The sequence below is a fragment of the Oncorhynchus tshawytscha genome, linkage group LG18 (genome assembly GCF_018296145.1).
Source record: "Oncorhynchus tshawytscha isolate Ot180627B linkage group LG18, Otsh_v2.0, whole genome shotgun sequence".
In the NCBI taxonomy this organism is placed as follows: domain Eukaryota; kingdom Metazoa; phylum Chordata; class Actinopteri; order Salmoniformes; family Salmonidae; genus Oncorhynchus; species Oncorhynchus tshawytscha.
Genome location: NC_056446.1, coordinates 15766081 through 15781112, shown reverse-complemented (window position 1 = coordinate 15781112; position 15032 = coordinate 15766081). Strand labels below are relative to the sequence as shown.

The 15032-nt window shown below is 42.3% G+C and overlaps 1 protein-coding gene across 4 annotated transcripts in view; it reads right to left on the bottom strand.

Moving 5' to 3' along the window:
- Window positions 1-320: 320 nt before the first annotated feature.
- tbc1d32 (TBC1 domain family, member 32) overlaps window positions 321-15032 on the bottom strand; it is a 40721-nt gene continuing 26009 nt past the window's right edge. For 2 of the 4 annotated variants that reach the window (XM_024377991.2, XM_024377992.2), the window contains 8 exons: window positions 14364-14489; window positions 13256-13357; window positions 7964-8033; window positions 7453-7568; window positions 6774-6928; window positions 5519-5659; window positions 2990-3178; window positions 321-1341 (listed from right to left, as the gene is read on the bottom strand). In XM_024377991.2, coding sequence (XP_024233759.1) covers window positions 1222-1341; window positions 2990-3178; window positions 5519-5659; window positions 6774-6928; window positions 7453-7568; window positions 7964-8033; window positions 13256-13357; window positions 14364-14489 — 1019 coding nt within the window. In that variant the 3' untranslated portion in view covers window positions 321-1221. Of the gene's footprint in view, window positions 1342-2989; window positions 3179-5518; window positions 5660-6773; window positions 6929-7452; window positions 7569-7963; window positions 8034-13255; window positions 13358-14363; window positions 14490-15032 lie in introns of those variants that run through there. The other 2 variants (XM_024377993.2, XR_002948480.2) reach the window with 2 other exon arrangements.

The window sequence follows — 15032 nt, the reverse complement described above, 5'->3', positions numbered from 1 at the left end:
TGTCGCACAGCAGCTGAGGGTGTGCCTTAATTACCACAATCAGTGTAATGATAACTAATTAGCCAATTCAAATGAGTTCCTGTAATTTAAAGTCTATCATTGAGATGAACTATTAGAGTCATCATTACCGTAAAGGTTGCTGTTGTCATTTCTAAAATGTAATCTAAGCGCCATCTCCAGCAGATGCAGCAGTGTTGGCCGATGAGATTTTTCACATCATTTAAATAAACAGCTCATTACACTGAAACTAATTGATTTAGCACAACGGAATTATGGGACGTACCAACAGGGGACAAAGGACACTGACAGACAATCAAACCTAGACTGAATGTTCAATTTTATTTAACACATGAGAGATCAAAGATAAAGAAATAAAAGTCAAACTCATTTTAAAACCACACTTCAAGTGCTTATCGGGTAAACATTTTGTGGCACTGATTTCTATCTCTTCTATCGACCTCTGCCCTACGTAGATGGTAAACAGTATATAATATTTAACAGTCATGTTGGAGCTACTAAAGGCTTTAACGATCTCATTCATTATTCAGAGGCGTTCGTATCAGATGGTTCAGCTGAAAGAGATGGGCTGTTTACTAAGACTTGTGACAACAACACGCTGCCTCTCCACGGTCACCATCAAGCCTCTCAATGAGGAGATTGGACCCACAACATAGATACACTTGGTAAGCGACACTTGTGGCACGTACACAGACCATACACCTCCCATTACAGTTAGGAGCTTATGATCTGTAATGCATTGACGAGTAGAAGTGGAATTAAAAGGTGTGAACAAACAGTCATCATATTGTCTAGTGGAGGTATTAGTAGGGGCTGTATCGGATAGGAGAGGTCAGTAGGTTTACAGGTAAATATCATTATGCCCTTAAGGTTGGATTAATATAGAGGATGATCAGAACATTTCAAGAAGATCCATGAAGATGTAAATAGACAAGAAAGTATGTCAAGAAAGAAGTTAATTACCATGTATTTCATAACATTCTCAATCTGTTAAATATGGCATACATACATTATATGCCACTGTACATCTTTAAATACGGCGAGAAATATCTCGATATCAGATCTTAGAGGTTAAAAAATAAAAACATTTACAGAGAGCATACACAATATCGAATGTTAAACCCGTCTTGAGAATCCTTTACCTTGTTATAACCAGTCCCAGTGCAGCCTGGTGAGTGGAGACTATTGTGTGTCTTATCACTGCTAGCTGACTCTCTGGGAGATATTGTTCATGTCTGTCAGTACCATTGTTCTGTAACTGCGCTCCAGACCCTCCATGTACTCAAGGTAATTACTCACTCTGAAGCCTTGGATGGGTTCCTCCTGATGGAAATCAAGGGGAGAGAAGAGAACACAACAACTCTGGTTAGGCTCCTAGTCCAGAGCTTTATGAGCTGTGTGTGTGTGTGGTAAGGAGGGTGGCATAGCAATATACAACCAACAACAACGTGGACTTAACAACCTGTAATAGTGCAGCCAGTATGTGGTATGACCTCATTTGCAAGGACAACTTAACAACCCCAATTGGATAAAGGCCAAAATGCTAGGGACAAGAAGATAACATTTAATTTGGTCATTTGTACTGTCGGCAATTTACTTGAAGGTATTATAATTACTCTGAGTGACACATTCTTTATGGTGATTCTCAAGTTCACAGACAATGAAAATGAAAAACACTCGGTGTGCAGTGCAAGTCTATTCTGTTTGCTACCTACAGAACACAGCACCCAAAGGGCAGGTTCGCATTTATTGTCATGAATCTTGATCTGGAGGCAACTATGCAGTGGTCACTAGCTAGCACAGTCACAAAATCTTAAAATCTGATTTAAACCGAATCTTAACCATACTGCTAAGCCTAATCTGAATGCCTAACCCTAACCTTCAATTTAGATCAAAAAGCACATTTTATTTTCATTACTTTTTCATGAACAACCCTGATCAAACAAGTGCAAAGCTAATTTCACATTCTTAAATTCATGCTTTAAATGATGTAGAGGTCTTTGTGTCTGAGTACATTGCCAGACATAAGATAGACCTGTTATCTGCAGTATGTTCAGGAGTACATTCACTTAATCACCCTGTCAAAACATGAGAGCGCCGTCATGATAAATGTGAGATTAGCATGAAGAACATCCTACATCCTGTTTCTTTCTCTGTAGACGCCAATCTTTGTATGAAAATCCATCAAAATGACCAATGCAATTTCCCTTTATCACTTGTCACCCAGAAAAGAGCTGTAAACACCGTCAAACGTGTGGAAATAGTGAACAGATAAGAATTCATACAGCAAGAAGGTATACCAACTATACCGCAGCCTTGATCTTATTGTCACCGTGAGAGAGAAGTAAGTAGGGGAAGAAGTGGACATGTTGGAAGGCACTTTAGAAAATGTTTCGGAGCAGTTCTTTGGGTGATAAAACCTATGGCAGCATTGTGTAATGACAGGCATCTTCTTTAGAATTTTCACAAAGAAAGGCTTTATTTTCAGTTTTTCCATGTAACATCTGAGTCACTGACGATGCTTTTTCACTTTGTGTCTTCCACCGCATCAAGCTGCAGACTGACATCAAGAACAATTGTAACAAGTCATTTCCATTTCAATGTTTTATTGACATGAAATATAGACTCAGAAGGTGTAGATATGTAAAAACCCAACAAACCCATCTGAAGTCTGGCTTAAACCCTTCTCCTATTACTCAAAGTGTGAACCTCAATGAGCATATACAAGATGGCATGTTTCAAACTTTCCAAGATGAACCGAGGACAGTGAAGAGACTGCGTAAGTGTGCTTCTGTCAAGCTGTATTTGCTACAAAAATGCATGCTACAATTCACCACAAGCATATCTCCAGATACAGCCATAACATGATCTTTTATTCAAACTACTGTCAGAGGCTGTTGATGGAGCGTGGACTCTGCTGTTATCTGCTGAAGATCCGATTCACTAACCCCAGATAGACAAACAGACTCACCTTGAGGAAGACCTGCAGGTCCTGGGTCTGTGTGTGCTGCAGGATGTCCTGCTGCAGGTGTTTCAGCAAAGCCACACACATGTACACCTGGTAGTCCGGCCCCATCACCACACAGGTGGACACGTAGTGGCAGATCTCAGACCAGTCCAGGTAGTTCCAGAAACACTGGCCTAGCCACTGCACACACATCTGGAAAAACATCCGCCCACACATTAAATCAATTATATAAAGAATGTAAAACATAAAATTAGATGGTTGAAGTGATGAAAATAAAGGGTTATGCTTTTTTAAAAATCGAATGAAAAGAGTATTAAGGCTTTGAGGCCATAGCTTTGTGGAGCATGCAGAGTGGTTGTAAGTCTACCATGTGCTTTAATAACTGGGGTTACATGAAAAATAACTGGACAGTCTGACTGACCATAATAAACTGACTTAACACTCTACCTAGGATACTGAAGCACACAGAGGATAAGAGGTTAAAAAAAGTTTTAAAAAAGAAACCTCCCTTTTTCAGGACCCTGTCTTTCAAAGATAATTTCTAAAAATTCAAATAACTTCACAGGTCTTCATTGTAAAGGGTTTAAACACTGTTTCCCATGCTTGTTCAATGAACCAGAAAACATTAATGAACATGTACCCATGGAACAGTCAACAGACGGTAGGGAATTAAAGGTCACAGTTATGAAAACTTGGGACACTAAAGAGGCCTTTCTACTTCCTCTGAAAAACACCAAAAGAAAATGCCCAGGGTCCCTGCTCATCTGTGTGAACGTGCCTTAGGCATGCTGAAAGGAGGCATGAGGAGTGCAGATGTGGCCAGGGCAATAAATTGCAATGTCCGTACTGGGAGATGCCTAAGACAACCCTGGAGGTTCCGTCATGGTCTGGGGCGGTGTGTCACAGCATCATCGGACTGAGCTTGTTGTCATTGCAGGCAATCTCAACACTGTGGGTTAAAGGAAAGACAACCTCCTCCATCATGTGGTACTCTTCCTGCAGGCTCATCCTGACATGACCCTCCAGCATGACAATGCCACCAGCCATACTGCTCGTTCTGTGCGGGATTTCCTGCAAGACAGGAATGTCAGTGTTCTGCCATGGCCAGCGAAGAGCCCGGATCTCAATCCCATTGAGCACATCTGGGACCTGTTGGATCGGAGGGTGAGGGATAGGGCCAATCCCCCCAGAAATGTCCAGGAACTTGCAGGTGCCTTGGTGGAAGACTGGGGTAACATCTCACAGCAAGACCTGGCAAATCTGGTGCAGCTGGTGGTCACACCAGATACTGGCTGTTACTTTGATTTTGACCCCCCCCTTTGTTCAAGGACACATTATTCCATTTCTGTTAGTCACATGTCTGTGGAACTTGTTCAGTTTATGTCTTAGTTGTTGAATCTTATGTTCATACAAATATTTACATACGTTAAGTTTGCTGAAAATAAACGCAGTTAACAGTGAGAGGGCGTTTTGTTTTTTGCTGAGTTTATTTTCAATGCATAATGGATTACTATCAAGCTCATATAATGCACCAATAAAAACAATGACAAATCCTAATTGGTTTTCCTGTCCGAATTACCAGTACACTGGACACCCTTTACAGTTCTTTCTAACTGGGCCTCTAAGAGCATGTTGAGAATGCATTGTCTTCTCAAGTTATTTTCAATGACAGTATTTTGAAGGGAAAGAAGTGAATTCAACTTGAACTATTCCGTCAGACAGAGCTAACTCAAGTCCCAGCCTGTTCTGCTAGGCCCTCCACCTCTGCCCACCAACTCCACACTGCAATTTACTCTGTATGTTTACATTCTCTGAATATCTTTCCTAGCAACTTCAAAGGATGTGGCGTAGCTGCAGCTGGAATTTTAACGAGGCACCCAGGAGCACAATAATATCTTGCCATTCCTGATGGAGGAATGAATCTGACCTTCATCCGATGGTCAGATTCATGACGTGATTCCTGATTTGTCATGTTTTCAAAACTCAACTTATGAGGGTATATTTTCATCTATGGCAAAGAATATACTGGATTTATATATAGAGCTGTGATTGGGAAACTGGGAGGAAGTGCATTCAATAGTTTGCACCCAATGACTTTGACTTAAAAGCTATATTATAAACTTTTTTTTATTGTGAGAGACGCTTTGGCTTATAGTCCCTGTTGACACACATTACGTCTGAGATGACAGTCCGCCTGAAACACTGAGCCAAAAGGAGATGAGATCAAAAAGAAGATTTTTCAAGGTGAACTCTTTGTTTGAGGATGAAAGTTGACGTCAAGGGAATCAACTGTGGCAAGCCGAACAACAGAGGGATTCCGCAGCCTCAGTTCTGAACTTTTATATGGAGAATAAGTACTACTGTCACCTTGAGGAAAACGTATTATGCCGGTTCATGAAAACTCATTTTCTATCCCATTTTAATGGTCATAAACATGGTCAAAATAGTCCCTTAGGGTGTCCATTTCATTATAATAGCACCCTGACGAGTGAAACATTTGGACGAGTGAAAGGACGGAAGGTGATATTATACCTGGGAGGGGGTAAAACCGGACATCCTAAAGGCAGAGAAAACTAGAGGCACTTCAGTCTTCAGCAGCATCTCGACATAGTGTGCTGTGCATGAGTAGACCGGATGGATGCTAGACTGAGCAATCTCCATGGGCAGGTGAACCTAAAAGGCGAAGAGAAGTTCAGATTTACAATGCATAGTAACTAACTACAAAAGCCAAGCTCTGTAGGTTAATAGCTAAACTTGCCAAATGTGAACGCCAAATGCCACACAAACAGCAGACAGCGGATTGGTCTGATTTTCACTCCTCAATTTCCTCAGAACAGAATTGTCAGAGCCCAATGCTTTCGGAGAACGCAATGTGCGTGCGTGTGTGTATGTGTTTCACTGGGTACACTGTGTGAATTTGCTACTATCACTTAATCACTTGTCCCTCTGTTCTTCTAGGTATTGACAGCATCGTCCGCATAAAATATACAGAGGATTGTGCCGCCACTGTTTAGTAATTCTCCCTCATCTGCGACATGGTGTGCTTACTCCCATCTGTCTGCATACATCCTGATTTGCATGCACTGCTGTTCGGATGGCAGAGCCATGAAGATTTGTAATCAGTTGTACAAACGCTTCCACCATTTCCGAGACATATTCTTACTGCTGAAGCACTATTAACAGCTGAGTATTCAACGTCATCAGCAGTCAGAGATGGCTGTTTCCAAATGTAAGTGGGGACATTGATAATGACTATTCCAGCATAATCTTATCATGTCCACCATTTCCATCAAGAAAACACGCAGTATTAAGAATCCCTAGTCTACACAGATACAAACGATAACATAACTCAAACGTGTATGATTGGGCTTGTGGTGCATAAATTGGGTGAGAATATTTAGCATTAAAATGCAACTCTAAAATGCATCTTTCCAATGTATGGCCATACAAATGACAGTATTTCATAAGAATCCAATTTTGCAGCAGGATTCATTATGTGTTAAGAACTGTTAAGAATGTGTAACTGACTTGCCTGGTTAAATAAAGGTAAAAAAAATTTTTTTTAAAAATTACACGCTCCCACCAAATGAAAGACGTGTTTATCTCCTTACATACTTTTAACCGTCCTCTTCCTTGACTACTTCCAGAGCTGCCTGAAAATAGAAGGCAGGGAGAAACAGAGGGAGAGAGCAGGGGGAGAAAAGAGCTACGCTCTATCTGTCAGACTGGAGGCAACTTAGTATTCAGTTCCTTCCTGGAAGAACGAGGGGTGGGCTGCTGGACTCACCGATCCGTGGAGCCTGGCGGGCCAGAGGAAGGCTGATGTGAGCAGGGTGGAGAGGTGGAGGAGGAGGCGGAGTGCTCTCTCCATGTCTCCAGCCATGATGAGGAACACGGTGGAGGCGAACCAGTCATGACCGGGGTAGGCTCCCTGCAGAGTGTCTGGTGGAGGGGAGTTATGGAGAGGCTCTGACAGAGTGCAACATCTGGGCCTGTCTGACTGGACATCACCAGGGCCACTATAAAAACCACACCTAGAGCACCACAGGTCAGTCTCAGCAGGCAGGAGAGGGGTTAAAGATTGAGGGGCCCGAGGCTGGATGCAGTGGGCCTCCTCAATGTGATTGACAGACACATACTGTAGGGGAGTGGACGATGATGATGATAAACATAGACGTATTAATCTGAATTTAAAACAGAGCATAGTCATATGAGAGGCTCTTATCACGGAATAAAGAGAGGAATCTCAGCAGAACTTCAAGTATCATTCAATTGAGAAAAATGTACGTTTCTGAAAGCCTCTTGAGGGTTCATGTTGCGTCCTTGAAAAAAGCAGGTGTAAAATATATTTTCTTCCTTCTGAGAGAAAACAATAGATATCACTTTACTGACTCTGGAATAGTCAGCGGATGCTTAGTCAGTCCCATTGTGATTCGTATGGTTGTCAACATAGCAGATAAGGATACAAAGCTCCGACGTGAGTTTGGCTCTCTGTTGAGATAGGAGCTCTTGGCAATGCTTCATCAAAAGACAGAGGTCCTGCTCAGAGTTATCCCTCAGTAAGTTCAGATGTCTCCCATACCTACAAACAAACAGACACAAATTCAAACATTCAGGATCCTACTGTAGATCACACTTTGACTCATCTATTTAACAAATTATGTGGTGTTCAATCAGAACAATTAGGGTTAATAGAAGGATATAATTAGCCTAAATTAGCCTTGTCTTAACGCTCATCTCTCATTAGCATATTGCCCAGAGTATGCAATATCTCATTCGAGTTCATAGAAAGTTGACCTATTGTTCTAGAATGTCTCTGCAATAGTGCTGATCACCACATCATTCTGTAATAATCGTTTTTTTGTTATCTTTATTGGCCGTTGAGTACCTGCCCTCTCTGAGAAAATGGCTGGTGCTTACTGGGGAGATTGGAACAAAGCTGGGAGGTTCAGACTTTGAGGATGCAGATGGCGTTACCTGAGAGAGGCCCGAATCCCCAGCTGGTCCACAGACGACAGGCTGCCAGTCTTTATGCCGCTCCCCGACGCTATAAAACAGGCAATAAAGGAACTGGAAATTACCAGGGGTTTACTCACTAGCGCTCCCCAGCCATCAATAAAAATGTCAATTCAATGACTGTGGCAAAGCAAAGCGACTGTGCCTTTGACAATGCTCGCTCATTTGGCGAAATGACTCAAACCCTAATCTCGCATCAAGTGATACATTGCAGAGATGATCAGACGAGCGCTCTGTATTCATCATAGAAACCAACGCATGCTTTAATTGAGAAAATGGCCTTGATGAGAGTGAAGTAAACCTGCAGCTCTGTGGAAACTACTCTTCCCTCTTTATTAATATCAGTGCCACTCCCTGATTGAAATGACTATCTAATGGAGATGAATGGCTTCTCTCTCCCGTCTGCCATTGTTTCTTCTTGATAGATGAGCCCCTGAGAAAGGCCTGGGAGTGAGGTGAAGGAACTCCAGCAAATTATTCTCCACCACATAATGGCAGCCCCTCGACATGAGCAAATCTGCGAGCCTGTTGTTAATGTCAATCACAAGCCATGACAGGAGAGGGGAAGAGAGCTAAACCCCACAGGATATGACAACTGCTCCCCTGATGGTGAAAGGAATAACTTCACGGAGGAAAGGACAAAAGGGGAAAACAGGGCATTGGAGTGTGTGTGTGCATGTGTGTCTGAGGGGGAGATGGAGAGTGTGAGAGAGAAATGGTTTTCTTGACTTTTTAAGTTTCTTTAGACTTTTTCTACGATTCACCCTCCTTTGTGAGCTACAGTACAGCCCAAGAGTTACATCTCAGCTCTAATGAGCATGTCTCGCACAAAGAGACTCCAGTGTGTGTTTGAGTTAAGCAAGCGAAGCGGAGAAAGAACACTTCAAATCAAAATCAAATGTAATTTGTCACATGCGCCAAATACAACAGGAGAAGACTTTACAGTGAAATGCTTACTTTACAGTGTAGAGTTAAAAAGTAAGACACATATTTGCTAAATAAAAAAGAAAATAGTAACGCAATAAAAACAATAACGAGGCTTTATACAAGGAGAACCAGTACCGAGTCAATGTGCAGAGGTACGAGGTAGTTGAGGTAATACAGTATGTACATGTGGGTAGGGGTAAAAGTGACAGGGCAATCAGGATATATCATAAACAGAGTAGCAGCAGAGTGTGTGAAAGTGTCTATCTGTGAGTGTGTGTGTGTGTGTGTATGGCATCAATATGCATGTGTGTATGTGTGTTTTGTGTGTGTGTGTGAGCGTATGTAGTGTGAGTGTGTGGGTAGAGTTTAGTGAGTGTGCATACAGCCAGTGCAATGAAGTCAGTGCAAAATAACTAAGATAAATACATGATAATAAAGGGTCAATGTAAATAGTCCTGGTAGCCATTTGATTAACTGTTCATCAGTCTTATGGCTCGGAGCTGTTCAGGTGCCTTTTGGTCAGACTTGGAGCTCTGGTACCGCTTGCCATGTGGTAGCAGAGAGAAGAGACTTGGGTGGCTTGAGTATTTTTAGGGCCTTCCTCTGACACTGCCTGGTATAAAAGTCCTGAATAGCAGGGAGTTTGACCCCAGTGATGTACTGGGCCGTACTCACTACCCTCTGTAGCCCCTTGCGGTCAGATGCCGAGCAGTTGCCATACCAAGCGGCAATGCAGCCAGTCAAGATGCTCTCAGTGGTGCAGCTGTAGAACTTTCTGAGGATCTGTGGGCCCATGCCAAATCTTTTCAGGGGGAGGGGTGATGTTGTGCCCTCTTCACTAAGGACCTATTATGGTCCAAACACACCAACACGATTGTGATGTGGACACTGAGGAACTTCTCGACCCACTCTACTACAGCCCCGTCGACGTGAATGGGGGCGTATCGGCACTCCGTTTCCTGTAGTCCACGATATAAGCTCCTTTATCTTGCTGACGTTGAGGGAGAGGTTGTTGTCCTGGCACTACACTGCCAAGTCTCTGACCTCCTCCCTATAGGCCGTCTCATTGTCGTCAGTGATCAAGCCTACCACCGTTGCGTTGTCGGCAAACTTAATGATGGTGTTGGAGTCGTGTGCGGCCACGCAGTCCTGGGTATACAGGGATTACAGGAGGGAACTGAGCACGCACCCATTGGGGGCCCCTGTGTTGAGGGTCAGCGTGGCAGATATGTTGTTGCCTACCCTAACCATCTGGTGGCGGCCCGTCAGGAAGTCCAGGATCCAGTTGCAGAGGGAGGTGTTCAGTCCTAGGTTCCTGAGCTTAGTGATGAGCTTGGAGGGCACTATGGTGTTGAACGCTGAGCTGTAGTCAATGAATAGCATTCTCACATAGGTGTTCCTTTAAAACAGGTGGGAAGGGGAGTGTGGAGTGCAATAGAGATTGTGTCATCTGTGGATCTGTTGGGGCAGTATGCGAATTGGAGCGGGTCTGCAATGATGGTGTTGATGTGAGCCATGACCAGCCTTTCAAAGCATTTCATGGCTACAGATGTGAGTGCTATGAGGTGGTAGTCATTTAGACAGGTTACCATGGCATTCTTAGGCACAGGGACTATGGTGGTTTGCTTGAAACATGTAGGTCAGGGCTGCCCAACCCTCTTCCTGGAGATCTACTGTCCTGTAGGATTTCAGTCCAACCCTAATTTAGCATATCTGATTCAGCTAGTTAAGGTCATGTTGAGCAGCTAATTAGAATCTGGTGTGTTAATTTAGGGTTGGACTGAAAACCCACAGGACGGTAGATCTCCAGGAAGGGGGTTGGGCAGTCCTGATGTAGGTATTACAGACGGGGTCAGAGAGATGTTGAAAATGTCAGTGAAGACACTTGCCAGCAGGTGCGCATGCTTTGAGTACTCGCCCTGGTAATCCCTCTGGGCCTGCGGCCTTGTGAATGTTAACCTGTTGAAAGCACTTAAAATTCTCTCACAACGGCTACGGAGAGTGTGATCATACAGTCGTCAGGGGACAGCATGGTTCAGTGTTTCTTGCCTTGAAGCGAGCATAGAAGGAATTTAGCTTATCTGGTAGGCTCACATCACTGGGCAACTCTCAGCTGTGTTTCCCTTTGTAATCTGTGATAGTTTGCAAGCCCTGCCACATTCATGGTATTGATCAGGACCAAAACTCAAAGGGCTCAATGAGAAACACTGACGCACCTCTGCATGTTACCAAGTCAACCATATACTATGAGACATTTATTAACAGAATTCTACAGGAACACATAACGGAACATATATAAGGGAAGGGGTCTCAAACAGTGATAAAAGGTAGGTTAGCCCAGGTTTGAGGAAACAATAAAACTAAGCTCCAAGAAAACATGAAAATAAAGATTTCAAATCAGCACCAAAGCTTTAGAAATGACAGACCATCATTGACTGGTCTAAAGTTATTAGCTAGCTCCCATTAATAGATAATGGGCAGTGAGGTCTCATTGGACCCTGAAAATGTTGATGTGTGTTGATAGCATAATGAGGCTAAAAGAACACCAAAGCACTGAGGATCCTTTGAGCTTCAAGGGAAAGTTAGTTAAATAACTAGTGATGAGATGGACAGAATGTGCTCACTGAACAGTAAATAACCTGCCTTTGGATTTCTGGACAAAGAGCCAGATGTCATGATGGAGCACATTGCATGAGATAAAAAATACATGGGAAATGATTATAACACTAGGGGAAAAAACTATATTAGAGTTGGATTTAAAATGTTCCATTCTATGAGTGGCGGATGGATGCTGATTTGTCCTGACATTAGATATCCACATACATTTGAAGTCGGAAGTTTACAAACACCTTAGCCAAATACATTTAAATTCAGTTTTTCACTATTCCTGACATTTAATCCAAGTAAGAATTCCCTGTTTTAGGTCAGTTAGGATCACCACTTTATTTTAAGAATGTGAAATGTCAGAATAATAGTAGAGAGAATGATTAATTTCAGCTTTTATTTCTTTCATCACATTCCCAGTGGGTCAGAAGTTTACATACACTCAATTAGTATTTGGTAGCATTGCCTTTAAATTGTTAAACTTGGGTCAAACATTTTGGGTAGTCTTCCACAAGCGTCCCACAATAAGTTTGGTGAATTTTGGCCCATTCCTCCTGACAGAGCTGGTGTAACTGAGTCAGATTTGTAGGCCTCCTTGCTCGCACACGCCTTTTCAGTTCTGCCCACAAATGTTCTATGGGATTGAGGTCAGGACTTTGTGATGGCCACTCCAATACCTTGACTTTGTTGTCCTTAAGCCATTTTGCCAGAACTTTGGAAGTATGCTTGGGGTCATTGTCCCTTTGGAAGACCCATTTGCGACCAAGCTTTAACTTCCTGACTAATGTCTTGAGATGTTGCTTCAATATATCCACATAATTTTCCTACCTCATTATGCCATCTATTTTGTGAAGTGCACCAGTCCCTCCTGCAGCAAAGCACCCCCACAACATGATGCTGCCACCCCCGTGCTTCACGGTTGGGATGGTGTTCTTCGGCTTGCAAGCCTCCCCCTTTTTCCTCCAAACATATTAACATATTATTATTATTATTTGCACTTTTCGCATCAAAGTACATTCATCTCTAGGAGACAGAACGCGTCCCCTTCCTGAGCGGTATGACGGCTGCGTGGTCCCATGGTGTTTATACTTGCGTACTATTGTTTGTACAGATGAACGTGGTACCTTCAGGCGTTTGGAAATTGCTCCCAAGGATGAACCAGAATTGTGGAGGTCTACATTTGTTTTTCTGAGGTCTTGGCTGATTTCTTTTGATTTTCCCATGATGTCAAGCAAAAAAGCACTGAGTTTGAAGGTAGGCCTTGAAATACATCCACAGGTACACCTCCAATTGACTCAAATTATGTCAATTAGCCTATCAATTAGCCTATCATCCTTCTAACCCACTGGAATTATGATACAGTGATTTAGTGAAAAGTGAAATAATCTGTCTGTAAACAATTGTTGTAAAAATGACTTGTGTCGTGCACAAAGTGGATGTCCTAACCGACTTGGCAAAACCATAGTTTGTTAACATGAAATTTGTGGAGTGGTTGAAAAACGAGTTTTAATGACTCCAACCTCAGTGTATGTAAACTTCCGACTACAACTGTAAATCAGGGACTCATCACTAATTAAAACAGTTAATTATAGATAACAAAACTGCGAATGTGACACCGATAGCAGCATTTTATAATTTGCTCTTTACTTTTGATTGATAAATGTGTCACCACTGGGAAAGTTTCAAGGCAAATTCCACAAAAATGCAAGATGAATCACTCACTCACTATGCCACACTGACCTATGTAGTCCGCAGGTGGGAAGAAACGTTCTGATGGCAAAGCAGAAAGGTACGACACAGCCTTCTCCAGTAGATCAGCCAGGACTGGGGGCGGATACAGGAAACACATAGTGGGTTTTAGGAACATCACAGATGCCTTTGAAAAAGCCATCTCTCTTCAATGATACATCATGCAAGTACAAATTGAGCTACTTTTACTGTACACACAGCTGGGAAAATAGGAAGGTAATCAAGCATCTTGTTTATCTAATATATGAAGAGAGGAAGCTCTATGTAGACAATTTTTATAATTTAAGCTACATCAAAGGCCCTCGTCCTGGGCGCTTCTTTGTCTCTGAATTAAATAAGAAATCATGAAGTCTCTTACTCTGCACTCCGTGATCCCTTCACAAGAAATAATTCAAAATGTAACTACTTTAGATTGACATTCAGAGGAAGCAATTGAACACACAATGAATCATGACGGTTTCGATGATTAGCAACCAATGAATGACGCGAACACCCTCAGAGACCGCAACAGTTGACACATGACAAGTATGGTCAATTACAAGTACAGTACATGAAAATCTTATGTGGGAAAGATAGTAATCTTAACAAATTGGTCATTGATACACTTGCAGTTATATGCAGAGAGCTATTGGTTCTTCATTATCTAGTTGTCAGGACACTCAATATGGGTCTATCATTTCATCCACTGACAAATTGATCATCCACTGACAAACTGATTGTCCATTTATTCATGGGAACTTAACGGACTATCAAATGTTAACATACTGTGCCCTCCGTCTGTGGTTTGAATATAAAACAGATGAGTTATAACCCAACAGAACTATCGTTCTCAAATACAGTGTGTAACGTATTGATTGTAGCATATCATGTAATGGCAAGAACTTTGAAATATTGATTCAGGGTTTTTATTGATAAACTATTCAGGGTCAGAAGTCTAGGTCTGGGTTTTTTCCCTTCTGACCATGTGACCTGACCAGGAATATCTCTGTATCGTATGTCGGGCCCAGAGGTGTTCCTGGTTAGACCATGTTGTCTAGAAAAACGTATTGCCCTACACATAACATAATTTTATATCACCCACTGTTCCCTGAGACAATGTTGGACTTGGTGGTCATGACTTTGCAGTACTGTCTCCTACAGGTATCCATCCAGCTCCCATCCCTCTCCGTGTTCTTGGTGGAGGACAGGAAGGCACTTATCTCACAGTCTACAGACAAAACAAAAAGACATTGCTCACTCCGACTACCAAATGCATTTATTCACATTCTTATTAACTTCCAGGAGACTTTTGCCTCCATTATGCAATCAGAGATATCTTTTCTTTCTTGACCCTGACCTTTTAAACAACACTGACATACGGTTGAAGTCGGAAGTTTACATACACCTTAGCCAAATACATTTAAACTCAGTTTTTCACAATCCCTGACAATGTATAATGTGATATTTACCCTGTTTACCCCGGGTTATCTTTGGAAGATTCAGTATGTAATTCTTACCCTGTTTACCCTGGGTAGTCTTTGAAAGATTCAGTATGTAAGCTTACCCTGTTTACCCTGGGTAGTCTTTGAAAGATTCATTATGTAATGCTTACCCTGTTTACCCCGGGTAGTCTTTGGAAGATTCAGTATGTAATGCTTACCCTGTTTACCCCGGGTAGTCTTTGGAAGATTCAGTATGTAATGCTTACCCTGTTTACCCCGGGTAGTCTTTGGAAGATTCAGTATGTAATGCTTACCCTGTTTACCCCGGG